Source organism: Danio rerio, chromosome 18 (genome assembly GCF_052040795.2).
Source record: "Danio rerio strain M-AB ecotype USA chromosome 18, GRCz13ab, whole genome shotgun sequence".
NCBI classification, from domain to species: Eukaryota; Metazoa; Chordata; class Actinopteri; order Cypriniformes; family Danionidae; genus Danio; species Danio rerio.
This window is the reverse complement of record NC_141038.1, coordinates 27,212,256-27,238,677: the sequence shown is the minus strand read 5'-3', so window position 1 is coordinate 27,238,677 and position 26,422 is coordinate 27,212,256. Positions and strand designations below refer to the sequence as shown.

At 34.4% G+C, this 26,422-nt stretch overlaps 3 protein-coding genes and 1 long non-coding RNA gene across 5 annotated transcripts in view; 2 read left to right on the top strand and 2 right to left on the bottom strand.

The window, feature by feature from the left end:
• The window catches only part of fkbp16 (FKBP prolyl isomerase 16), a 95,276-nt gene extending 94,959 nt beyond the window's left edge, over window positions 1-317 (bottom strand). For both annotated transcript variants that reach the window (XR_015514273.1, XM_087291937.1), the window contains exon 1: window positions 180-317. The gene's annotated coding sequence lies outside the window, so the exon portion shown is untranslated. The remainder of the gene's footprint in view (window positions 1-179) is intronic.
• The window catches only part of LOC147839744 (uncharacterized), a 512,229-nt gene that overhangs the window by 239,195 nt on the left and 246,612 nt on the right, over window positions 1-26,422 (top strand). The gene's annotated exons all lie outside the window — the stretch shown is intronic.
• On the bottom strand, window positions 5,514-7,179 carry LOC147832832 (uncharacterized). Its single transcript, XR_015515009.1, has 2 exons — window positions 7,051-7,179; window positions 5,514-5,712 (listed from the first exon to the last, which is right to left on the bottom strand). It is a non-coding gene; the product is annotated as an uncharacterized LOC147832832 (long non-coding RNA).
• Window positions 5,665-26,422, top strand: part of LOC565819 (novel protein similar to elongation factor RNA polymerase II (ell)) — an 87,866-nt gene continuing 67,108 nt past the window's right edge. Inside the window, exons 1-2 of the mRNA XM_087293167.1 lie at window positions 5,665-5,812; window positions 12,182-12,229. Of these exons, the coding sequence (XP_087149293.1) occupies window positions 5,675-5,812; window positions 12,182-12,229 (186 nt within the window). The 5' untranslated portion in view covers window positions 5,665-5,674. The remainder of the gene's footprint in view (window positions 5,813-12,181; window positions 12,230-26,422) is intronic.

Below are 26,422 nucleotides of genomic sequence, written 5' to 3'. Positions count from 1 at the left end.
AAAATCTCATTATCAGTGTTGTAGAAAAAATATTTCTTTAGAAACATATTTTGTCTACTTTATAAACAGAAATTTAAACAAGAGACATTTATTTATTTACACATTTATTTATTTTTTGTAACTATTCAAAACTTTGATCAATCAATCAATCAATACATAAATAAATAAATATGACTTACCTCACACTTTAAAATGCTAAAATAGTGTAAATAAAGCGTGAAGATCAAAATGGAAATTGAATCTACTGAAAGAACGAATTGCAAACACCATGAACATGAAAAAGCTTTCCTATATTCCGATGACTGGAACAGCATTGAACGAAAATAACACTGAAAACATGAACAGGTTTTTCCAGGTTTGTGACATGCCAAGTGTAAATGAAACATCAATGAGCCATGGATAATTTCAAGACAAGACAAGCATTTCCAATCATGTCCTTTGTTTTACACTTACATTAAAAAAAAAACACTCAAATACAGCAATCAATCATTTACGCTTGGCAGCATTTTGACCGCTTGTACATGACAAAATTTGAGCAAAACATAATAAACGTTACATTCTTGCCCCATTTAACAGTGTCACATCATTACTGTACTGTAAATGCACAAAGATGTGACTTCATGTTCAGCTTTGATAATGTTGATCTTGGTTTTGTCTCTACGGTTAAAACACTCTAGAGAGTTGTATTTGTTTTCTGCATTCTCTAGAGGCGGTTGGCACTGTTTATGGCATGAGTGAATTTAAGGATTGATTTCTTGTTTAGCCTGAAACTTACAATAGCGCTTGAACAGCTATGGTAGAGTAGTGTTGATGAAGAAGCAACCTAGAATTTGAATGAATATAAAAGTCAACAGTCAACTTTATCAAATGAAATAAGTGTAGTTAACTCAAAATTTACTGGAAGTTAATTCTACTCATTTGAAAAGAGTTTTGAAATCAGTGCTAAAGGTAATGAGTTAATTAAATACCTCATTACTTTAACTTAAATGGATTAAGTTCACATTATTCATATAGACTTTTTTTTTTTTTTTACTCAAATGGTTTGTTGCAATCCGTTTCCTCAAACAGTTTGAGTTGCCTTAACTCTTTGGGTTTTACAGTACTCAGATGGTTTGAGTTTTCTTCATTTATTAGGTTTTACTGTGCTCAAATTGCTTCATTTACTTAAATAGATTAGGTTCACAGTACTCATTTGGATTAGTTTATGAAATGGTTTGTTGTAATCGGTTTCCTCAAATGGTTTAAACTACCATTTTGGGTTTTACTGTGTACACTGTAAAAAGTGATTAGTTACTTAAAGGGAATAAACCAATTGCCTTAAAAGAAATAAGTTGCTTTTACAAAAATAGTATAAGTAAACCCATTGTAACTTGAAACTGTTAAGCTGACTTAATTTTTATTATTATGCAAATTGCATTTACTATTTTAATACATAAGTAAACTAATCACTTTTTCCAGTACACATTTATTATACAGTATACTGTATATATATGTATATATATATATATATATATATATATATATATATATATATATATATATATATATATATATATAAATATATATATATATATATATATATATATATATATATATATATATATATATATATTTTTTTTTTTTTTTTTTTTTTTTCCAGCTGTTCTGTATCTAGCAAAGTGACAGTAACTAAAATCCAGGCTCCAGTGTGTCTTCTAAACTCAATACAGGCTATGATTGTAGATTTTATAGACTTAATAAAGCACCAAATATGTAATAGTGTAATAATTGCAGTAATTATTTGAAAACAGACGTGCTAAAATAGTCTTACGTTGTAAAAAAGAAAAGTTGACTTTAAAAAAGTGAGAACAATAAGCATAATAATAAACATTAAGTCAGCCTAACAGTTCCAAGTTACAATAGGTTTACTTACATTATTTTGTAACAGTTTACTTACCAATCACATTTCATAATGTAAACAAACTGCATAATTTTAAAAAATTAAGTTAACTTAATAGTTCTAAGTTGCAATAGAAATATTTTACATTTTGTAAGTAAAATCAACTTGCCACTTTTAAGGCGATATATTTACTCTCTTTTTTAAGTAATTGTTTTTTACAGTGTAGGATTACACTTTGAACGGGGGAAAATGGCTTCAAGGGATTTTATATAAAAGACCAATCTTTGTTTATCGACTTGGCAAGCTTAAATCTATCAACTGGGGATAGCTACATATGGGGATATCATACCAGCTCTGAAAGATTCTCTTGCTAAATGTGAAACAATTTTTTAAAGTAAATGATAATGAGTTTCAGGTCACAAACTGTTTAAGATTCAAGGCTATGAAATATAAATATATATTATTTTGAATTTTACAAAGCAACTGCACCACCCCAGTAAATCTCATGTACTTTAATCACTATTTACAGTACAACTCTGACACTTCATTAATGATTCTGCCTAATAGAAGTTGAATACATGTGTATATTTAATGTAAGATGGCATAATATTCCAAAGCGGTTTCAGGCACAATCTGAAGAAGCATATATTATATATATTTTTTCATCCAGCCGGCTTCAGATGTCCCTGTATCTCAGACAGCCATATGGCAAGTAGAGTTTCCATTAGAGACTATGAGAGAGAGCTCCTTAATCCAAAGGCCCAAGCACCTTGTCTGTTGGGGATTATGTCTTCCAATTAACCCAAATTCTCTATTTTTCCCGCTCACTGTCCATTTCACCTCATCTGTTTGCAAGCTTAAAAGGTGCAGATGATTGCCTGGCTAGATTAAGTGAATCGTTTTTCTGTATGCACATTTTCCATCTTGTTTAAAATGACAGGCTGAGCTTTTCCCTCATCATTTTGTTCACAGGACATTTCTTTAATACCTTGTAATCTTCAAGACTTGCAATTGCTGCTACAATGAAGCTTTCTCAGACATACTCATGTTTGCTTGCTTCATCTCAGACTGATAGCTGTTGTTTTTCAACTGACTGGTTTCAGGGGAATATTTGTTTTCATTTGATATGGTACTAGAAAAGCGGATTTGACATGCAGAGTTTTGTTCGGACGTGAAATTGAGATTTTTCAGATGACTTGATGGTATATCAACGTTTGTTTCACAATTACATTTACCTTGTTATATAAAGCTTTTGCTTTTTATCTGTTCTAACATATTTTTTGTAATATCTATATTTTCTAATTTAATAAAACTGTAAGTGATTTGATAAAAGCATTTTATATAGCTTCAGTGCATAAATGTTCTTCTTGTATTTATTTGTGAATTAATTTACTATACGTATGCACCTATACAGGCCCATAGCCAGTGGGGTTCAGGTAGTTCGAAAGACCCACCCTTCACTGACGAGAGCTCATTTGTTCTATTTTGACTGCTATGCCATCATAAATAGTAAAATTAACAAATCGAAGAAAGCTTTAAGATGTAAATCTGACAAGTGAAGTCATCTTTTAATACTGAGTGACTGTATTGTTGTTAAATAGAAAATAAACATTTTTACAAATAACTTTTATTCTAAATCTTGGACAAAAACCCATTAAAAAGGTGCAAAGCACCAAAAGTTAATTTTGAAGTATAATAAAGTTCATTTTAACACTAAATTAGGCTATTGTTGCTATGAATTTTTAATTTTACTTTTTTATAAGAGAGGCTAGAATAATTAGGAAGCTCTTCATTATCATTATTATTATGTTTTATCTTTTTATTATTCAAATGGCCAAATTTTGACTGAGGAAAGTTGAATGTGCTGGCCAGTTTCTTATTTGCCTAATAAATGACAATAGACTCTTTTTTATGAATTTTTTTTTTTTTTTTTTTTGTAATGATATATGATGTGCTAAATTTGTATTTTAAAATAATAAGTATAAATATTTTTTTTCATATTTCTCTATTCTAAATCTTTAGGAAATATTTTTGGTACATCAAAAAGTGTAGTTATGATGACCATCTGACAAGCTAATCCAGCAAAATAGTGCTCAAAATGTCACTAAAATGCATAGGTAAATAGTAAATGAGGTGAATAACTTTCTGAGAAAAAAGAACCACTTATTTCATTAGGCTGGCTACGGGCCTGATTTACACATTCATAAAAGAGAAAAGCAGATCACGTTACACGTTGTTCAAAAACCTGTCAACATTTAGAAATGACAAAATTTTGCACGCAAGTCAGTCATTTTTAAACATTTAAATCAGGTAAATACATTTCACATATCTTGTGTGAAAATAAAATGTCAAAATATAGGTGACATAGCCTGTATTCTTGTTCTGGCCTGTATTATTAAAAATGTAATTAAAATATTTGAAATGATAAAATACTTTTGATGAGCAAAACCAACACTGTAATAATATATAAACAATTAGTCATGACAGCTTATGTTTTTAATTGATTGTAACTTATTAAACTACGTTAATCATGTTCTAACTTAATTTTATAAGTAATGCAAGCAGTTTTAAGTCAGTTTAACTTAAGTTCAATGGACGCATAAGGTTAATTTGATTCAGCTAAAAAATTTAAGACAACCAGGATTTTTTACAGTGTATTGTAAGATTTAAAATGATTTGATAATCATTGTGTTGCTGAATATTAACCTTGATTAATTTAAAATAATACTTAAATAAGATAAATAATAATTTATGAATAACTAAATTATGTTAATTGGTTTTTAAACAATAGTTAATGTGCTCTCAAGGATACATGAAGACATAAATAAATGTAGACAAATCTAAAAAATGCTAAAATATTTATTTTTCACATAATATCTATAAATTTAAAACCTCGCGTTTTACGTGATATATGTATAGTTGAAGTCAGAATTATTTTCCCACAATTTCTGTGTAACAGAGAGAAGATTTTCCCAGTGTGTGTCTGTGTATGTATATTTATATATATATATATATATATATATATATATATATATATATATATATATATATATATATATATATATATTTACACACACACACACACACACACACACACACACACACACACACACACACACATATATATATATATACACATACATACTGGAGTGGACTTAACCAGTAATCTAGGTAAGCAGTCGCTTAGGGCCCAGGGGGATTAGAGGGCCCCAACCAATGCCAAGAAGCCTATATTAATCATATAGCTCTTCTATTATTTTTTTTTATTATGTTGTAAAATATGTCTATAGCCATTAAGATTTTGCCTGTATTACTAATTTTTACTAAAACCTGGGGCCTCCATGAATAGTAGAACATTTAGCTATTTCATACTGCACATGCAAATATTAAAATCTAATCACGAATATGGCTAATTAACTGTACATATAGTTAGTTTGTGAAGTTGTTAATTGTACTTAATTTTACATTAATTTTATTTTTTTTAAAAAACAACAATAAAAAACGAATCTACAGAGGAAAAAAAAAATCTGTATATAGAAAGAGAGTTTTAATGTTAGGGCTTCATACATGGAATAGCTTAGGGCCCCCAAATTACTAAGTCCATATTATACCATAATATAAAAAAGCGGAGATGTTAGTTCAGTAGGTTTATTAGTGAAATGCACATGTACATTGAGTGTGTGCGCGCGTGTTTGTGTGTGTGTCTATGACGTCGCCACAACGCTGTCTCGTAGCCCCGCCCGGCAGAGAGTGACGTTTGGACGAGAATGTCGCCAGTTCACCTCAGTTCCAGACATGGCAGCGTTGAGACAGGAGCATCGGTATGGACTCTCCTGTGGAAAGATTAATAAAAGCATTCCCAACAAAACCATCTTTCACGTCAAACTAACCGACACGGCCATCCGGACGCTGGAAGCCTATCAGAATCTTAAGGTAATGCGTTTTGCTTCGATTTCGCCACTGTTCATTTGCTCCACTGATCTCAATGGGACAGAGAGAAAAGTTTACAACTCGCAACTTCCAAAAACAGTACCTTCCGATAGCTGCTTGTAAAGTATTGATTGGTTAAGGCAAAGTGTGTCGGTCCAAGTGCCATATTCTGTCTGAACAGGGACAGAGAGTACCAGGAGGAAATCGGACAGTCAGTTGTTACTGTTGCGTTAAAGTTGGTTTTGCTTGATTGATTTAGGCTATTAATTGTTATGGTGTAGCAAAAATAAATATGTCAATCGTGTTATTTTTTTTCCCTTTAAGCCAGTTGAAATTGGCTTTGCAAAATCTGATATCTTCTAACGTTAGTTTAGAATAGGGATAAAGTCGCCGCTTTAGGTATTATTTCTGATAAATGATACGAAATGCAACATGACACCGTCTTGATCCTGGACTATGCATTACTTATTATGATTATTGGCATTTTAAAACAAGAAATGTTTAATTTGCCCGGAACTCTGACGGGGATCTTACGGTCTGAGAGGGGCTCAAGGCTCATGCTTGAACTCATCAGCTAAACAAAAAGTGCCATTTAACAATTTAAGTAGCCTAGTCATAAAGATTAATGTTATGCTTTTCACCCCTCTCATTTCATTACTCTCTCTTATATATATATATATATATATATATATATATATATATATATATATATATATATATATATATATATATATATGCACACACACTCAAAGATTTACATTTGCTGCAAAGGGTTAAACCTTTTAAGATTTAACATTGAAACCTCGTATTGTTAAGTTTAGACCTGCTTGCATTCAATTAGTACACTAAATATAGAAATAATCTGTCAAACGGACGGTTCTATTTAAAACAAATACGTTTTTTATCTGTGTTGTTACAAACCTATATATCTCTTCAACTGGACTAGGGAGTGATATATTCAAATGACAGCTTCTCCTTTTACTTTTATTGTAAAGAACCTGCAACGTAAGTGACTGTGGCTGTCAGTCACAAACAATAAACGTTATATATAATTCTGTATTCCACTGAAAACAGCACGCGGATGTACATGCCTCCCTTTAAACGAAATTTAAAACTGTCGCCTCATGTAAAGCAAATTCCTTGCACGCCGCGTTTTTGCAAGTTATCCTCCGTTAAGGTAATCGATATGCTTATCAATGTCGCCGTCGGGTAGACAGCACAGATTCCAGTAATATCAATACCTCAGCGGTAAAACGTGTTTGCCAGCTGGACGGGGCTCGCAGCCAGTTCGCTTCATCTGAGCTCCTGCGCTTCTCGTCGGTGATTGGAGGATAAAGGTGTGTTTTTGTTGGCGTGCTCTGTCGTATTGTTGTTAGTCCTTTAAACGCTTGGACGCCGTCCCGATGTCATCGCTTATTGGTCAGTCGAGCGGAGTAGAATGTCGTTCGACCCAATCAGAACGGGAGAAGACTTCCTCGAGCTTGCAACAGGAGCTCCATAATGAACGTTCTCCTATTGTCGGAAATATGTGACCCAGTAGAAAGAGTGAAAAGTAGGAAATAAATCCTTAATCTTTAGGATTTTGAGGGGGTTTGTTAGTAATCTGTTGGTGTTTTTGTCAGTGAATGTACAATATTTAGCTCACCAATCTGTCTCAATAACTGTCAGTAACGATAACAAAGCTGACAGTCTGGCAGGGTATTCCTTTAAATCAAGTAACATTTAGCTGAGGTGGAAGTTTCACAAAATCATGTCTTGTCCAAAATTGAACAAATTAAGTGAGTTTGTTTAAGGACAAAATAGATGAGATTAGATTAAACTTTATTGTCATTACACATGAACAAGTACAAGGCAATGAAATGCAGTTTAGGTCAAACCAGGAGTGCAATAACAGCAAGTGCAGGATACAGGTTTAAGTTATAAAGTGAAATGAAAGAAAAACTATAGTGATATTTACAGATGCATATACTATGAATAAAACAATAATATTAACTATGAACAGAGATTAACTATAGATGAATATATGTACAGGTTGCTATTAATAATCAGAAGTATGCAGATAGGAATGAACATAATTACAAATGTATATGTACAGTGGGTATGTTCAGTGTACTCCAAATGTCACTGGAGTGTGGAAATAGTTTTTCTTTTGAATTAAGTTAAGCCAACTATCAGATATTCATTATTGTTTTATTAATAACTGTCATTTGAATCAATTTCACAGAAAAAAAAAAACAAAACAAAACAAACAAAAAAAAACATTTATTTAACCTTCTTCCCAGGTAAACATATAGGAAATTATAATCTGTAGATATGTAAAATGGTCACAATTTTAACGAGACGTGATCAGAATAGGCTGATAATATTTAAATGATTTAAATATAACTATAATAGACATTGTTTGTTCGTATGTTGTGCTTCCTAGTATAAATTAACTTTTAGAGACATATATAATGTCCCCTGTCAGCAGTTTTCTTTACTTGTTCTTAAGGTGTTATAAAGGCTTAATTATGTTCATAAAACCTGCAGAAACTCTAAATACACTTGATAATAGTTAAATATTTATTAATTTCAGTTGAATTTTATGTTAAAAGTTGTGCTAAAAGCTAATTATTTATCAGCATTTATAGTTTTGTTGAAATTGGTGGCTCTGCAGTCAGTCACATGTGATTCTGTTGGTAAGTCTGGGTTTAACTAACAGGTACCACTATCAGTTACAGATTAGGTAACAAAAAATAAATAAGCAAACACACTTAATTCATTGTAATAAGTCTAAATACGTGGTCAGGTCAGGTCAATAGAGACCCCACTATCCTCCTCTGAACTGTGCTCAGTATGTGCTTACAGGCTTTCACTGCAACAGTATAAAAACCAAAGTTCAGTTTAGCATCAACACCACCACCACCACCTCCTTCAGTAATGTTTAGCCACTAATCTGACCACATGACAACAAACACATAACCAATAAGCCTGTATTTTTTTAATAAGCAACTTGATATGCACTGAATGTGTGGAGCGACATGAGGGCCTCTCCCAGTAACATCCATAATAGATAAACATGCTTGTTGACCAAAGCTCCAGCTGTACCTTGAAGATAATAACTACTATCTTTTGACCTTGTTCAATGGTTTCAAGCTATGTGGGGGAAGCCTAATTTTTCTCCTTTCTGTCTCAGCAATTTACATTAGTGATGTGAATGAGTCTTTTTTATATACATGTTGTTAATGCTTCTAGACGTTGTACTGAGCTGAGTGTTAAAAGCTCAGCGCGCGAAAGATGCTTATATAAAAGGCCTATTTGTGCACTCTTTATGTGGTGGACAAACACCACAAGGTAGATAATGTCCAGCCCTGCTTGATTTTATCTGACGCACCTTTAGAAAAAGCTTTTTGTAGCTTACCTTTGTCCTAATTAGTGCTAAGAACTAAGCGTCGTGGCTAAAAGCTTTTCCCATGATGTTTGCCCTGTCCCACCCCCACTTCTTGTACACACTCAACATCCTCATACTCGTCCATGCCTCGCACAATAACATTTGATTGACTAACGTAAGGTCTTTCAAGTTGATATTTATTAATCGGACACATTCCAATGCAGATTAGCGAAGCCCGGCCTTGATCTTTAGGTTCGCACAAGCAGAACCATGGCACCGCCGAGAGGCCAGTGACAGCCAGCCTTTCATTCTCACAGAAACAACCCCCCTCGCTTGCAGTCTGCATGAATTAATACAGGAGAGAACTGTGCCTCTGCCAATGAGGGCAAGCAAGTAATAGGACACTGTAATTACTGTGAAGGGAGGCCAATAGGTAGGCATGATATTTCACTGAAGTTAGTACCTAAACACAGCTAGTGGAAATGCTGGCAGTGTGGGCAAACACTTAAGAAAATGAAAACTTAAGTCGCTTCAGACCTGTGTGATTCACTTTGCTGAACAAAAAGGTATTTTATCTCTGTTTTGTCCTTACTGTTAAAGTTAATGGGAACTTTCATTGCATTGAAAAAAAAAATACCTAAAGGACCAAAAAATAACTTGTTTTACAATTGAAAGTTAGAGGTTATTAGTTTTTCCTGACTTCTTAGTGAGGCTGGTACAAAAAAAACAAACTTTTGCATTGTTTTTGTTAACTTTAATAATGCATTCAATATCTGAAAACAGCCATGGCAATTGCATAGACTCACTATGTTTTATGCATATAAAACTGTCATAACAATGTAAATTGTATCTGATTAGTAAGTTTCCATTTAATCATGCAGTGAATGCACCAACAAATATGTCAAACATTTGAATATGACTAGTGGTGGAAAAATATACTCAAGTAAAAGTACCATTATTTCCCCAAAAATGTAGTTCAAGTAGAGCTAAAGTATTTATTGTAAATATTACTCAAAGTATTAGTAAAATGTAACCCTTTAAAAAGTACTCAAGAGTAGTACGTATTACACTGGGAAAGGTTGATTACATGTATTACATGTAATTTGTGCATGTGTGTGTAAACGTAACATTCTGTAGTGTATTTACTTATTGCTTAAGGCCATTTTGGTCATTATACAGTAAACAATTTTCATCTTCTCATTAGTAATGTTCAGTCTTAATAGTCTCTGGGTCATTGCATGCAAAGTATCTTCTTGGACACTTCTAATGCTTCCAAAAAGTTCGCTGCATATCTTAAGGTGGTTCTGTATAATGCGATTTACTTTCTATGATTGGTCCATATGATTGAACAGGAATTAAAGGACTGATTTTTCTAATCCTCATAGACAAGAAATAATAAAGTAGTGACTGCAGGTTGAAGGAAAGTGGTGGAGTAAAAGTACTGAAACTGCACTAAAAATATATTTAAGGGAAAGTAAAAGTGGACATTTTTAAAACTACTTAGAAAAATGCTATTTCTGTAAAAAACTACTCAATTACTCAATGTTTGTAAATTGTTACTTTACACCACTGCCAGTTACTTTTAAAATAATGCACAAAAAAGTAATTACTTATGTTACTTGTATACATTTTATTTTTAGTGATGTGTTATGTTACTTTTGCGTTATTATTTTGCTATTTATTACCTGGCTAAGGCTTGATCTCTTTCAGAACGTTTTTTTTTTTTTTCTGTCTCATTTTTTAAATAGAGTTCTGCACTTAACAACACACTGAATAGCATACACCTACATTTAAATTTATAAAAAAAAACATACAAAAATATTTTAGGATAATGTTATCTGATAACTTTTTGAGCCCAGATCTATACATAGATCCTATATATACATATTATTGAAAGTTTAAAGCAGTGTGTTTGCTACATTTGCACTATTTGTTTTTAGTAAAATCACTCTCCTTTGAGACAATCCACTTTTCCTTTTCTTCGATGCGTTCAAAATAATAAACACATTCGCTCATTGACTGCATTATTCATGGTGAATTTAATGTTACTTTAATTGCAATTCAGCAATTTATTTTTTAAAAGAGAATTAATTAAACTAATTAAAGTAACTCACCGTTCGTTTTTCAAAAAGAGTAACTCAAATATTATTACTTATTTTTTTAAAGTAATGCATCACTTAACTCATTACAAGGCCCACACAGAATCTGCATGTGCAGAAATCTGCAGATTTCTGTAGATTTATTCAGTTTTAAACTAATTTCTGTAATATTATTGACTAAATATATTCCTTGGGTTTATTTGCAAGGAATACATTCATATACAGTTAGTAAACTAATATTTTCTGTCTCTTAGTAGATCTATTATATGATAGACTTGCTTTATTCACCAAAGATGTGGATCTAGATGAATTTGCATTGTAAACATTAAATAAAAGTTGAAAAGCTATGATTTTTTATTTCATGTATTAACTTTTAAGTTACGATACTCCCAAAATATTCCACAGAAATCTGCCGATTTTTTTTTTTTACAAATTCTCTGCAGAAATATAAAAAAAATGTCCCTACTCATAACTTAGGAAATAATATTATTACGTAACACGTTACTTGTAAACGTTCCCCTCAACACTGAATATGACCATGATGTAGTTACTAGAACACCTTATATTGTAAATTAAAAATATAAAAAATTATTATAAATAACCAATTTTATGTTAAGATAAAACCAAATGCTAAACCTGCAAAATAATCTAAAAGTACACTTTAATAGTTTAATAGGTGCATTTACAAAGTTTCACTCCCACACTAAAAACTAAACAAAAAATGATGCGTCTGTTATGGATTCAACTGCATTATGAGAGTTAAAGCATCCGTCATGAATGATTCAACCTAGAAATTCATGTGGCGATGATGCATTTTCAGTATTTCATCCCTGTTTCTAATCCTTTTCTATAAAAATACTAGATGCTTACCAACCTCTTCTACCTTTTTTCTTCTGTCCCCAGGGGTCCTTACCAAATCAGCCGGCAATTTGCTTCAAGGGGAACCAGGGGGTAAGATGAATGTGTTTTTCCTCACCCCTCCTGATGCCTAAAAATTGCAATGCTTTAATTAGACCTGATTGTTGAGTCGTGCAGCAAAAAAACTCACGGCACCCCTCAGCCGCTTGCGCTCTCTCTCAATATTTCATGAGCTCCTAAACCAGTGCCTGACATGGACGGGGAACTGTAGCTTGCAGTGACGCCACCCTCAGGGCCTGCTTGACTAGATTGGGAACATTTAGATAATTATAGTAGCGTGCATGTTCATATGCACAATTATGTGCCGTAAATCAGGAGAATGTCATTGTTTGGATGAGATTCTAGGGTTTTGTATCTTTGGCAGGCCAAAGGTTGAGTTTATATGAGAGTATTGTTATTTACAGCTAGTGAGATTGGCGTGCGGTCACACTGTACGGCCTATGTGGATTTCTGGTAGGCAGTGCAATCCGGTGAAACTGCTTTAAAGAAAGATGCCTGTGTCTAACCGGATTAGCACATTCAGCTGTAGCACACCTCCCCATCAGCGCCTGCTTGTCACTATCTGGCCCCCGTCTAATACATAGCCATCTGATCCAGAAGCTGGACAGGAAAAGGACCTGCTCCATATACAAACGGAGGACTGTGTGACTCTCTTGCGGTCGGAAGCCCGGGAGAGGCTACTCAACACCCCCGAGCTGCTCGCCAGGTTACTGGGTCAGACTGGCAACTGGAAAGGCTTTGTCAAGAGCTCTGGGAAGAGGTGGGGGTGTTGGTAAACCCAAGGGAGCCTCTTGTGTCTCTATGCCTGTTGTCTCAGTGCAGACATGAAAGACCTGTGACGAGAAGGAGATATAACCGTGGTCGCCGTGTCTCCTAAAGCATCGTTCGACCCCCATTGATTCCACCAATTACAATATACAAAATACTGTCACATGTAGTAGTTGAGCAATATCTGATCTAATGGCGTTTCTTTCTGCTTTAAAATTGAAGTAGTGTAGTTGTGTCAAGTGTGTAAAACTGGAATCCGTTCTAATTGTCGAATTAGATTTAGTGATTATATCTTTAGCCCATTGCATATTCAAATTGGCTGCAGTGAATTTGAACGTTTCCCCTCCTCCTCAGATAATAGGCTGCTGGGCATTAATGAGGTATTTGAGCCAAGTGTGTATGTGTGTGTGCGTGTTTGTATGTGTGTCAGGGTGACAAATTAAGCTATTACAGCTGGGGGTAGGGAGTGATGTTAAGTCCACAGTACTGAAACCATGTTATCAGTCATTCTATTAGCCTTAACCTCGAGATGCTTTCACTTCAGTCAGACTTGATATGATACGGAGTATCATCGTTTTACTATGCACTGAAATCTTTGCAGAGCAGTCAGGAGATTGACGTTCCCATTTCTGCTCTTTCTTATGACCTGGAAATACATCGTTTTTTTTGTTTTGGTCCATCATGTGCTCAGTTGTGTATGCTCAGTGGCAAACAAAGAAGTTTTACTCGTCGGCTCTTCTTTCTAAACATTCATCTTGAACTGTTCTACACACATGCAAAAGTTGGGCTGCATCAAAGACTACACAATACACATACGTGTCACTTGTATAGTTTTGAATGGGGAAAAGTGTAATGGTCAATATGGCGAATGAAGCCTCGCCTTCTAGTACAGGAGCCAATCATCAATTGCTATAGACTGACGATTCTTCGGGGAAGGGGCTCGAACCAGCCATCAGTTTCTGCTGTTTTTTTGTGATTTGAAAGTTTGGAATTAAAACTTATAAGACAGTTGTGGATTAATTGTGTTGTTGATTCCTAGTATGAAATTGAATCGTAAGCTTGGCAAGCAGTATTGGAGAATTAGATTTTTCCCTATTGAGAAAGAATGCCTGAGCATGCTGCCCAAGGTGTTTTAAAGATGGCTGCCAAATTAAATAACTTGCCTCATGCTGTGTGTGAGCGCTATTCGTGTATAAATAGCCGCGTGAACATTTGAGTTTACTCGCTTCATCCGTGTTTCAAACCCCGCTTCATTCGGGCGTCAAATCCGCTTCATGTGCACGTCAAATTCACTTCAGAACAGACACGGATTTGGCAGGGCTTCTGTCTGCCCGGTGATTGTAGCTTCATTGCTAAATGGCTAATATGGAGTTTATTGAAAAAAATAACAGTGTTTTTGTGCTTTACGAAGGCTGAAAAACAGCGTAGATACGTTTAGGGCCGTTTTTGAGTCCACTAGATCCTTTCAGAGGTGCATCCAAACTCCTCCTGAAACTTTACCTGGATGATGGAGGCTTTCAGCGGTGCTTCTGACTGAGCCAAGCCCAGTTTGATGAACTGTTGTCAGTGTTGACTGGAGGATTCTTCCGGGACACCAACCACAGGTGCTACGTCACCATCACACCCCAACAAGAGGAAGCTTCTGATTGGTTAACATGGCGCAAATGTCAGCTTGAGTTCAGATTTTTGAACTCGAGCGATTTGCGTCGCAGGATGTCTATTCGTGCGTTTGCATTGACTTACCATGTAAATTACTGCGCTTGACTCAGTAATATTGGGCAATGCCTGAAAGTAGTCCCCAGCACCAAGCCCTATGATTGCACCACCAGTTAGATTCTGTATAATATCATTGTGCCTGCTGCAGTCATGGAACTGCAGCAAAATTCTCTTGCTTTGGCACAGAATTTTCATTTTTGTGCATCTCTAACATGCTATTATTGTCAACATTAAGAATAAATGTTTGGAAAGTAAGTGCAAAGCACATTTTGAACCACAATGCCAAATATAAATAGATTCATGTAGATGCAGCCTTAGCCAGGTAATTTTTTTCCTTCTGCAGGAGGGCTGCCCCATACCAGGGAATTCCCATATAGCATGTCCTGGCTTGTCTCCGGACTTTCACAACAAAGTCAGAAGTGAAAAGTCAGGATGTGTCCTGCTGAGGATTGTCAGCTGCCATTTTCCACTAACTTGACAGGCTTTGATAATGCATGCTCATGTGGCAGTTAAGAAATAATTAAGCCATGATTAGGTTTTTACGTACAGATGGGGGAGCGTTAATTTGCTCAATTTTCTCCATATGTGGAGGAGTATGATGCAACCAACGAGAAATAACATGAGAAAAGAGGATTCGACTTGTAAAATTCTTTTCATATTGCAGGGAATGATCCCCAATCCTGGAGGATTTATGGAATCTCAGTGTCTTTGATGGCGTCACTAGGGAGGTTCGGGTTCGGATTCTCAAACACTGGGATTTCACATCATGTAGCCCCATTTTCTTTTGGTAATTGGATTTTTGCTGCACAAAACGAGTTATCCAGAGGCTACAGATATATACGTCTGTTTCAATAAACCGAAATGCTTCTCACAAAGCAAAGTATCAAGGAGTAATGCCTGCATTCTGCATCTTCACAGACTAAATCTAGGAAATTTTGTACAACTTTTCTCCAGTTCTTGTATTATACATGCATTTTTATGATCTCGTATTAATCAAGAGACCAAGACACGAACATAAGTGAGAGAGCATATTAAATTAGAGAGCATATTAAACTGCAGAAATGTGTAGAAGTTGCATTGCACAATTTGCATAATTCTTTTGTGGGTCAGTGACAAATTAGGATGTCTGGGAATGATGGATGTCTTTGATGTAGAAGAGAACGCTTTCATAGATCCAATTTAAAACAGACGCCAAGTTCTCGAGAATTGGATCATTGTGTCATATTGGTATGATGCTTTTTTTCTTTGGAAAATGTATTTAAAAAAATGCAACTTCTACATGATTGTACAGTTAATATTCTGTTTCACTTATAACAAGTGTACTTAACTCCCACTTGAAAACAATGCATGCACAATCATCACATAAATTATACTGTATTATCTGTTGGCTTGTTGAGAGATAAAGTCAGATTAGTCATCCTATTTAAATTGGTGCAAATTAAAATTAGGATACGTTTCAGTCCATATGGCACTTGAAAATATGAATTAACCATGGTAAAATGTACTAACTTAACAACTGATGTACCCAATTCAACATAGGCTTATTCTGATAACGTAGCTCTATATAGAATACTGGAGATCATGAATTATGTAGCCAGAAGGATGCATGACTGCATTTCCATATGGTCTGCTTTCCCTCTGCTACCAGTTTGCTCAGTAGCTCATCATGTACGTCGGCAGACTTAAGATGCAGAGAGGAGTTGACCAATACGATGGGGTTTGAGGTCGGTGAAGAACGGTTCAAGAAAGCAGTTAAAATAAACAAGTAAATAACAGGGTGAGAATGTGGTAAAATCTGAAAATGTGGTAAAAATCAGCTGAGGGCTTTTTTTTTCTTGATTGCTTTTCCAAAAACTGTCAGTTGGGTTTAAGGAGGGGGTGGGTGTGTGTATCGATGCTTTGGAAAACACTATTGGTTGGATTTAGGGAAGGAAGAGGGTGGGTCAGTCGATTGGTCAGTCATTCAATAAGTCAACCGTGGCCTCTGGAGAAATTTGAGATCTCAAAAAGTGTACCCAGTGGCCCCTGGTGGATTCGGGAAAAGAAAAACTGAAAAAAAAAAAAAAAAAAAAAAAAAAACGTAGCTCCTGGGATGTATTTGGTGCTCTCCAGAAATATATAGTGGTACATATATATATATATATATATATATATATATATATATATATATATATATATATATATAGTGGTATGTTTTCAAAGTGAGTCTGGGTTGCCCCAGTTTTAATCCTTGGGAATGGCTCGGGACGTCTGTAATTAAGTTAGTAAATAAGCAATGCTCTCAGTGAGCCAATTACAAAAGCTCAGGTTGGATGCATTACTTTTTCCACCTGGTATTGAAGTGTGTGCAATTGAGTCTGTTGTTGTGACTGTCTTGAGTTTGGATTTTGTCAGTACATTCATTATGGCTCTTATTTTGTCATGCTCTACATGACTTGTGTTGAACCAAGTTCTCTAGCAAGAGTATTATTGAATAGGCAAAGCAGCTTGTGTGAGAGTTGAAAAGCAAGAGTAAGAAAAGGATATGGAAGGCAACTATGATATTATCGGTCAAAATCTGTTTGCTTTAGTACAACAAAGCACAGTATGAATAGCTTATTTAAGTGTCCTTTCTCACAACATGACCATACAAATAGGCATATATTAAGTCAGCAACTAAATCAGAGGTGGCCTTTTGGTGGTCTGCCTCTGTAAGTGGTCAAAAGTGGACAAGCTCAAAACGCTTTTAAACTTTTATGTACACTTGAATTTAGCACCTTCAGTTTGTGATTGTATCTTAATACCAGGTGTAAACAGGACCCTAAAATGACACTATATAGTTACAGTTGCAGTATTAAATGAGTTTTTAAGCTAAATAAATGAATACATGGTGCAAATTAATGCAGTATCTGTAATAACACCTGTTTATGTCTTTACGCAGTTGTTCCAAAAGAAGAATCAGTTTGTGCCTTTTTAAAAGTTTGTTTGTTTACCTTGCATAACCTTGCATGAACAAAACAAAATGTTCCCAAAAGCATCCACTGGTTAAGTGTGACAACACGCGAAACGGCTTCTGGGTCCAAGCGCTCTATCAAACTGTATACTTATTGTATAACGATGGTTTGTTCTGTAGACTGTCGAAAAAATTAGCTTAAAGGGGCTAATAATTTTGACCCTAAAATTATTTAAAAAAAATTAAAAACTGCTTTTATTCTAGCCGAAATAAAATAAATAAGACTTTTTCCAGAAGAAAAACTATTATCAGACATACTGTGAAAGTTGCCTTGTTCTTTTAAACATCATTTGGGAAATATTTATAAAAGAAAGAAAAAAATCAAAGGGGGGCTAATGATTTTGACTTCAACTGTATGTGTGTGTGAGTGTTTTCTGTGGCATTAGCTTGGGCTGAGTGGTGTGGGATAATACGAATACTGTGGAAGTCATTGGTTACAGATTTCTAGCATTTTTCAAAATATCTTCCTTTGTGTTCAAAAGAAGAAAGAAATTCACATTTAGAACAAATGAAGAGATAATAGATGACCGAATTTTCACTTTTCATTCCTTTAAGGTGGTTTGCAAGGACATTCCCTGTGTCCTTGTATTTTAAAATGCTCAAACATAATTAATGGGGTCTTTTGAGGTTTAGTGTAAAGCAGTTTTTACAGTATAAAATACATTACATCTATGCAGAAGGCATGTAAGCGATATACAAGTACTTGTGTGTGTGCGCATTTTTGTATCTGTCTGTATGTATACATGTATGTATGTATGCATGTATGTGTGTGTGTGTTCTGGAGCATTAGCTTGGGCTGAGTGGTGGGGGGTAAAACGTTTCTCTCTGCAATGTTCTCATGGTAAGTGTGTGTGAAGCTTCAGCTTCCCCCACCCGTCTGTCCCTCACGTCATTGCCCTGATTGTCTCAACCTGATCCTTTTTTTTCCTCACGCTGGGAATCACCAGTTTTCTATATCTCACACCTCCAATGAAATGTGTACTTGGTATCTGAGAGAGTGTCTATTAGTGTAAAGACATGTCTTCATATGTATTTACAAGGTATTCTGTGCTGCATTGAATTTGAAGACAATATTAATTTATAGTAAAATTGTTATGGGACCTGCAAATATTTATTTAGGTTTGTCACTTGAGTGAGTAAAACTGATCTTGTCCTAGCCAGAGCCTCTATATATGTGTGTGTGTGTGTGTGTGTGTGTGTGTGTGTGTGAGCCTGGATTTTTTTTCTTTCTTGAAAGCTAATTAGAATGACAATAAGAGGAATGAACGTAGAGCGGCGAGTCTCTGGCAGCAGAGGCTGTGTGGGGGAAGCTGTCCCACGTGTGAATGAAAGGGCACACGCCGATTCTTTCATCCAGATGTGACGTTCTCTGCGATGTGCACAGGGACCCGAGTGCCCGTCTCGTCTGGGGCCCAATGTTTTGACTGGCAGAGCAGCTTTCTGCACAGTTTTGCAGAGTCGTCTTTGACAAGGTCTTTGCTGGAGCAGAGAGGATCTTATTTTTTTAATGTCAAAAGAAATCTTTGGTTAATTTTCAGCCTTTAGTTTCACCCCCAGATAATACTATGATCTCATCGTGGGGTATTCAAGTAGAAACGATTGCATTTATGAGTTCAATATAGGGTTGTGCAATATTTTTACAGTAATACAGTATTTGAGTATTTTACTAGGTGTTTTTCTTTGCTGGTATATTCCTGTTTTGGATAATATAACTTTAAAATTGTTAATGATTAATTTAAAATGAAAAGTATATATGTTTTAATTACAAGTCTTTTTTAATTATGAGTCATTTTTATTTTTATTTTTTTATTGAGGAACAAAACAGTACTCAGTGTTGCTCTGATATGCACAAATAGTTTGCTCTGGCATTCTTTAGAAAATTGTTGTTGCCAAATTCAGTTTTGTAACTAAAATATAGCTGACTCAACTACAATTTACCTCAATTCAAACAGTTTCACATTTGAACTCATGTGACTATATTTGGGATTACATTGTTTTTATAATATTACTTGCAGCAATTCAATTCAATGTATTTGTATAGCGCTTTCAACAGTAATTTTTGCTTCAAAACAGCTTTACAAAAGGTGCACATTATTCCCTTACAATCAAATTAAGCTAAAAAGTAAAAATTGTAGTTGTTTATGTTATTATATACACTACTGGTCAAAGGGTTGGGGTCAGTTTTATTCTATTTTTTAAAGAAAATTTTTCTGTTCATAAAGGTGACATTTATTAAATGTAAAAAGGTTAAATTGTTAAATATTTATAAAGAATAATTAAATAACTGGTTTCTTGTGGTATGTAGTGTCAAATGAAATGTTTACTTCAGTCATTATTGCTTTTATTACTATTACTAATACTATTACTACAACTACTACTACTACTTCTACTACTACTACTACTAATAATAATAATAATAATAACAATAATAATAATATTAGAGTTATTTCTGAAGGATCATGTGACTGAAGATTGGAGTAAAGAAGCTGAAAAATCATCTTTAAAATCACTGGAATAAATTATTAAATTAAATTATAAATAATTAAATATTATAAAATAATTTATTAATAATTTATTAATTTATAAAATAACTTATAAATTATTTAATTTATGAACAGTTTGACTTTTGAACAGTTATTTTTTAGTGCAATAACATTTCACCATTTTACATTTGTACTGTATGTTTGGTTAAATAAATGCAGCCTTGGTAAGCAGGATAAGCTTATTTTAAAACATTTAAAAATCGTACTGACCCCAAACCTTTGACCAATTTACAGACATGGTTAACCTGCAATTTTATTGCATATAGGTGAAGTCTGTGTGTACATGTTTAATGAAGTGTATTAAGTGTATGTGTTTTTCTGGCATTTCTCGATGGTTGGGATCATCTCCTTATCTCTTTGTGTGAGTTGTCCTTGAAGTCTTCTGTGGTTTGCATCATCTCTTCTTATGTGTCGCTTTTGAGTTCCTTGATGGTTAGCATCATCTCTTCACATGTCTGGGATCTCATCAATGGTGCTGCGCAATCACTAGAGGCCTCAGGATAAGGCATAGAGAACAAAGAAAACAAAGTAGATATGTTATATATTGAAAAAACGAAATCCCTTTTTATCCCTTTTATTATATAGTCAATCTATGTTCTAATAGGCTTCATCACACAGTCAGTGCTTTATCACTGTCATGTGGATAATACTTAGAAATAATATTTATAATATTTAGAAATACCATAGTATATAATGTCAGCTCATATGCTGAACTTAAACAATTCACACTATAAGTAAAACTTCATTTTAGAGTTGGCTATGTATAAGTGACAACTTGTTTAACACAATTTTTGCAGTATCTGTATTATCAGCAAATTTGTTAATTTATAACTTTTTATTTTATCCAACGTGCATGTACAGTACGGAATACCATAGTACTTTACTAATAAAAGAAATAATTTGATCCATTACACCTTCATAAATTCAATGAAAGTACAAACACACACATACGTTAATTATTCATCCTTTTGTTGATGTACTGTAGATACAGAAAACCTTTACAATGAAGCGCATGTAAAAATTCAGTAATTGAATTTGGATAATTGAGTAATGGTCTTCATGCTGTTCATGCATGTGTCATGCTGTCATAAATTAAATCAGTCAGTTAAGTCTTAATGGAGATGTTTTTCTTTCAGTTTTTCAGCCTAGCATTTTTACATATTGACATACATTAGAGTAGACTTTTTGGGTGTAGCTAAATTCGACGATACAGTCAAAAACACATTATAATGTAATGCCTGTTTTTTGGCACTGAAAATGTTTCTTCTCTTTTTTGGCATAGTTATTTGGTTATAAATTTATATAGTCAGATTTTTCCCCTACAAAGCTCAATTTATAATGACATTTCTGTGGCACATTCATTAACCAGTAAACCATAACTATTATTGATGGTCCAGATGTAAGTCCATTGACAGATAAACCTATTACATATTCATATTTGTTAGAAATACTGGTAACACTTTATTTTGATGGTCCATTTGAGTATTAGTAGACTGTCTGCTTAATATGTGTTGATCCTGCTCTTTCAACTGACACTTAACTGACTATAAGAAACAAGTACATGTTAACTTACTGTACACTAACCCTAACCCCAACCTAAAAGTCAACTTATAATCTGATGAGAATTAGTTGGCATGTAGATGCAATTTGTAACTTAAATTCAACAAACGGACCATCAAAATTAAGTGTGACCGAAATATAAAATCATTGACTTTGTGTGTTGTCACAAAAATAGTTTCAGTGACGATGCATATTTCAGTATCATGGTCAAAACAAAACATAATGTTCATTTACTATTGAGGCAACATATTCATTTCAGATTCAGTAAGTTTTAGTAATCTGTGTTAATTAAATTTTTTGGCATACCAATATCCTCAAGTGAAACATTTTTTTTTTTTGGGTTTCAAAAGTATCTTCCTACGAAGACGAATGTGACTGATGTGGAAAACTTGCATGTGTCTGTATATGAAGAGCTTCCAAAAATGTTGTATTGTACATCTCGCAGCTTTTAAATGACCGAGTAGAGCCAAGAACCGCAAGGGAAGATCACAGACACTTCAGGCCTTTCATGCACAGACACACACAGGGCAAGCGCACACTTCAGACATGCCTGGACCGACTTCTGAAAGAGTGCGGCTCTGTGGATATTCCTCATTAACAGGCCTGTGTTGCATCTTTTCCTTGAATCCATAACACATTCCTTGCACATTTGGCACCTCATATTTTTGTCTTGTTGGAATCTGAAATTTTTTTTTTTTTTTTTTCTTTTAAAAATGCTTGAGTCTTGCCGTTAACGTGGATGGGATGTGTCAGTTTTCTGTCACATGAGTGGGTCCATTGATTCAATCCTGCAGCGGGGGGCTTTGACTCGCCTCAGCAGGATGCATTGCTTCTAATAGTTTATAGTAGTTTTTCGTCACATGGGCTATTTAAATCTTATTTGAGGAGCATTCATGGCTATGTCTAGCTGGCACGTGGATGCATTTAGAAACGGTAAGCTCTTTCAAGTTCGTTTTTGTTCATGTGGCTTGTCTGTCATGGCCATCAGGCAGACTAGAGTGCAAGTTCTTGGGAAATGAGCGATGGTCTTAAAAAATAAACATCAGCTTAAAAGCATTTGGAATTTTAGGAACAAGTTGTTTTGACTTGTTCTGTCCTGCAGCTTTGAATGAAGACCTGTATGGGACATGATTAAAAGAGAACAGTCTGTGGAGACCTGTGCATCACAAACAGAAAAGTTTCATTGTGACTTTTGCAACTTTTAAAATAATTAAAACTCCTTATCTAACAATTGTCACACCTTCAACTTACAATTGTGACTATCAGAGTAGCAACTTTTGTCAAATTGTTATTGTGATTAATTTTTTCATATTGCTCAATATATAGTTTCAGCATTGATTTGCAATAGTCACATTGCAAGGTATGCAATGACATACCATGACAGACAGACAGACAGACAGACTGACAAAGACAGAAAAACGGAGACGGGTAGGTGGACAGACAGACGGACGGACGGACGGACGGACGGTTGGATGGATAGATAGATAGATAGGTAGATAGATAGATAGATAGATAGATAGATAGATAGATAGATAGATAGATAGATAGATAGATAGATAGATAGATAGATAGATAGATAGATAGATAGATAGATAGATAGATAGATAGATAGATGGACAGATAGATAGATGGACAGACGGACAGACGGACAGACATAGATAGGTAGACAGACAGACAGAGACAGAAAGATTGAGACGGGTAGATGGACAGATAGACAAATGGACGGATAGATAGATAGATAGATAGATAGATAGATAGATAGATAGATAGATAGATAGATAGATAGATAGATAGATAGATAGATAGATAGATAGATAGATAGATAGATAGATAGATAGATAGATAGATAGATAGCAGTAAATCAAGAACTGGAAAATGAGTTTGAATTTACATTTAAAAGAAGACATACAGGTTAGAAGTAATTTATAAACAAATGAGTAACCATAGAAACACGCTGGAGAAAATGGGAACAAAAACATGGGAGTGCAAACGAAATGTACATTTACAGGAGAATAGTGTACTCAGAATTGAAATGCTTTTCCTTTGCTTTTTTGAAAAAAGAAAAGGTTGTGCACACAGATGACAACATTGTCAAAACACTCCCTGTCCATAAAAAAATGACAAAAATGCTGTATTGTTCATTCTAGGTCAGTTGGTGATGTTTGTAAAGATATGTTGCATTTCTGCAAAAGTCTTGCTTTTGCAGTTTACACAGAGATGAAAACAGTATCAACAACTTGATCTTTGAAACCTGTTATCTAATGCTTGCATCTAAGGCATCCAAAACACGGATATCATGTACTCAAGAGCTAAAACAGCTTTCCATCTTTAGCTCTATTTCGTTGGTAAAAAAATACTATACTTTCCCAAACAACTATTACAAACGTTTATAAATATACATGATTCAGTACATAATTTAACACTACATCATTCAAATCTGTTGTATTAAAAATGGATTAAATTAAATTTTTCTTTAATTCTACACACAAAACCCCATAATGTCAATGTTAAAAAAATATATATATATATATATATATTTTTAATTGTTGCAAATTTATTAAAAATAAATGTTGCACATTTGGCGGCAATTACAGGCTCAAGTCTTTTTGAATATGATGCCACAAGCTTGGCACACATGTCTTTGAAAATCTTTGCCCATTTCTCTTTGCAGTACCTCTCAAGTTTTATCAGGTTGGATAGGAAGCGATGGTGTGCAGCAACTTTCAGATCTCTCTAGAGATGTTTAATTGAATTTAGGTCTGGGCTCTGGCTGGGCCACTTAAGGACAGCCACTCCATTGATATTTTGGCGGTGTGCTTTGGGTCGGTTTCCTACTGGAAGATGAACCGTTGAGGTCAAGGGCATTCTGAAGCAGGTTTTCATTCAGGATGTCTCTGTACATGGCTGCATTCATCTTTCCCTCTATTCTGAATAGTCTTTCACTTCCTGCTGCTGAAAAACATCCCCATAGTAGATGGTAGTAGATTGGTGATGAGTGGTGGGTGCCTGGTTTTCTCCAAACGTAACGCCTGACATTAATTTAAAAGAAGTAACTTTTAGTCTCATCAGACCAGAGAATTTTGTTTCTTATGGTCTTCAGGAGGGTCCTTCAGATGTTTTTTGGCAAATTTCACTTCGGCTTCCGTCTGGCCACTCTACCATACTGGCCTAATTGATGGATTGCTGCACAGATGGTTGTCGTTCTGTAAGGATGGCCGGCCAGCTCTAGGAGTCCTGGTGGTTCCTAACATCTTCCACTTATGGATGATGAAGGCCACTGTGCTCATTGGAACTTTCGGAGCAACAGAATGTTTTCTGTAACCTTCCCCAGCCTTGTACTTTGAGACAATCCTGTCTGGAAGGTCTACAGACAATTCCTTTGTCTTTATGCTTGGTTTGTGCTTTGACATGTACTGTCAACTCTGGGCCCTTATATAGACAGGTGTATGCCTTTTCAAATCATGTCCAATCAACTGAATTTACCAAAGGTGAACTCCAATTAAGCTGCTGCATCTCAAGAATGATCAGTGGAAACAGAATGTACCTGAGCTCAATTTAGAGCTTCACGGCAAAGCCTCTGAATACTTATGTACATGTGATTTTTCAGCTTTTTTTAAAACATCTGCAGCAATTTAAAAAAAATCTGTTTTCACAATGTCATTATTGTGTGTAGAATTTTGAGGAAATAAATTAATTAAACTAATTTTGGATTAATGTATATAAAAAATGTGGAAAAGTGAAGCGCTATGAATACTTTCCGGATGCACTGTATCTCAAACCATTTGAGGAAACCAATTGCTACAAACCATTTAAGTTCAAAAACTAATCCTAATGAGTAATGTGAACTTATTCCATTTGAGTAAATGAAGCAATCTAAGCACAGTAAAACCTGATAAATGAAGAGAACTCAAACCAACTGAGTACTGTAAAAGCCAAAGAGTTAAGACCACTGAAACCGTTTAAGGGAACAGATTGCTACAAACCAATTGAGTTAAAAAGCTAATCTATGTGAGTACTGTGAACTTACTCGATTTAAGGTAAATTAATGAGGTATTTAATTAACTCATTACCTTCAATGCTGAGTTCAAAACTTTTTTTCAAATGAGTTGTATTTGCTAACTAAAAAAAAGTGACTTGAAAGCGTTTGTCCATTTGAATATTGAGTCTGTAGAAATCATATACACTCCTTTATTCCTATCAGATTTCTCAGCAATTTTACTTCAGTTGTTCTTGCTAATATATAACAATACAAACGCTACACATGCCTAGCGCCTCACAGAGCTGCTGTTGTGTATTGATTTCAATGGATTTTTAAAGAATTTAAAACTTATGGACCTTCAGTAACATAAACTAACAACAAACTTGTATTTTTAGTGACCATAAAATTTATAAATACTGCTAAACTGTAAAAAATATCTGTAAATTAAAAGTTTTCTGTATTTCCCCCAATTATTTATGCTTTTAAATTGTATTATGGGACCTTGATCTTTCTTCCAACTACTTTTAACCTTGACAAGTTTATTTTTAATAGTTTAAAATATTGTCTGGCTTAGTGTTGTATATTACAGTACAAAAACCTTTATAATAAACTGCTAGTACATGTTTGAACTTATTTCTCTGTATACTCTATCATTTCTTATAGATTCT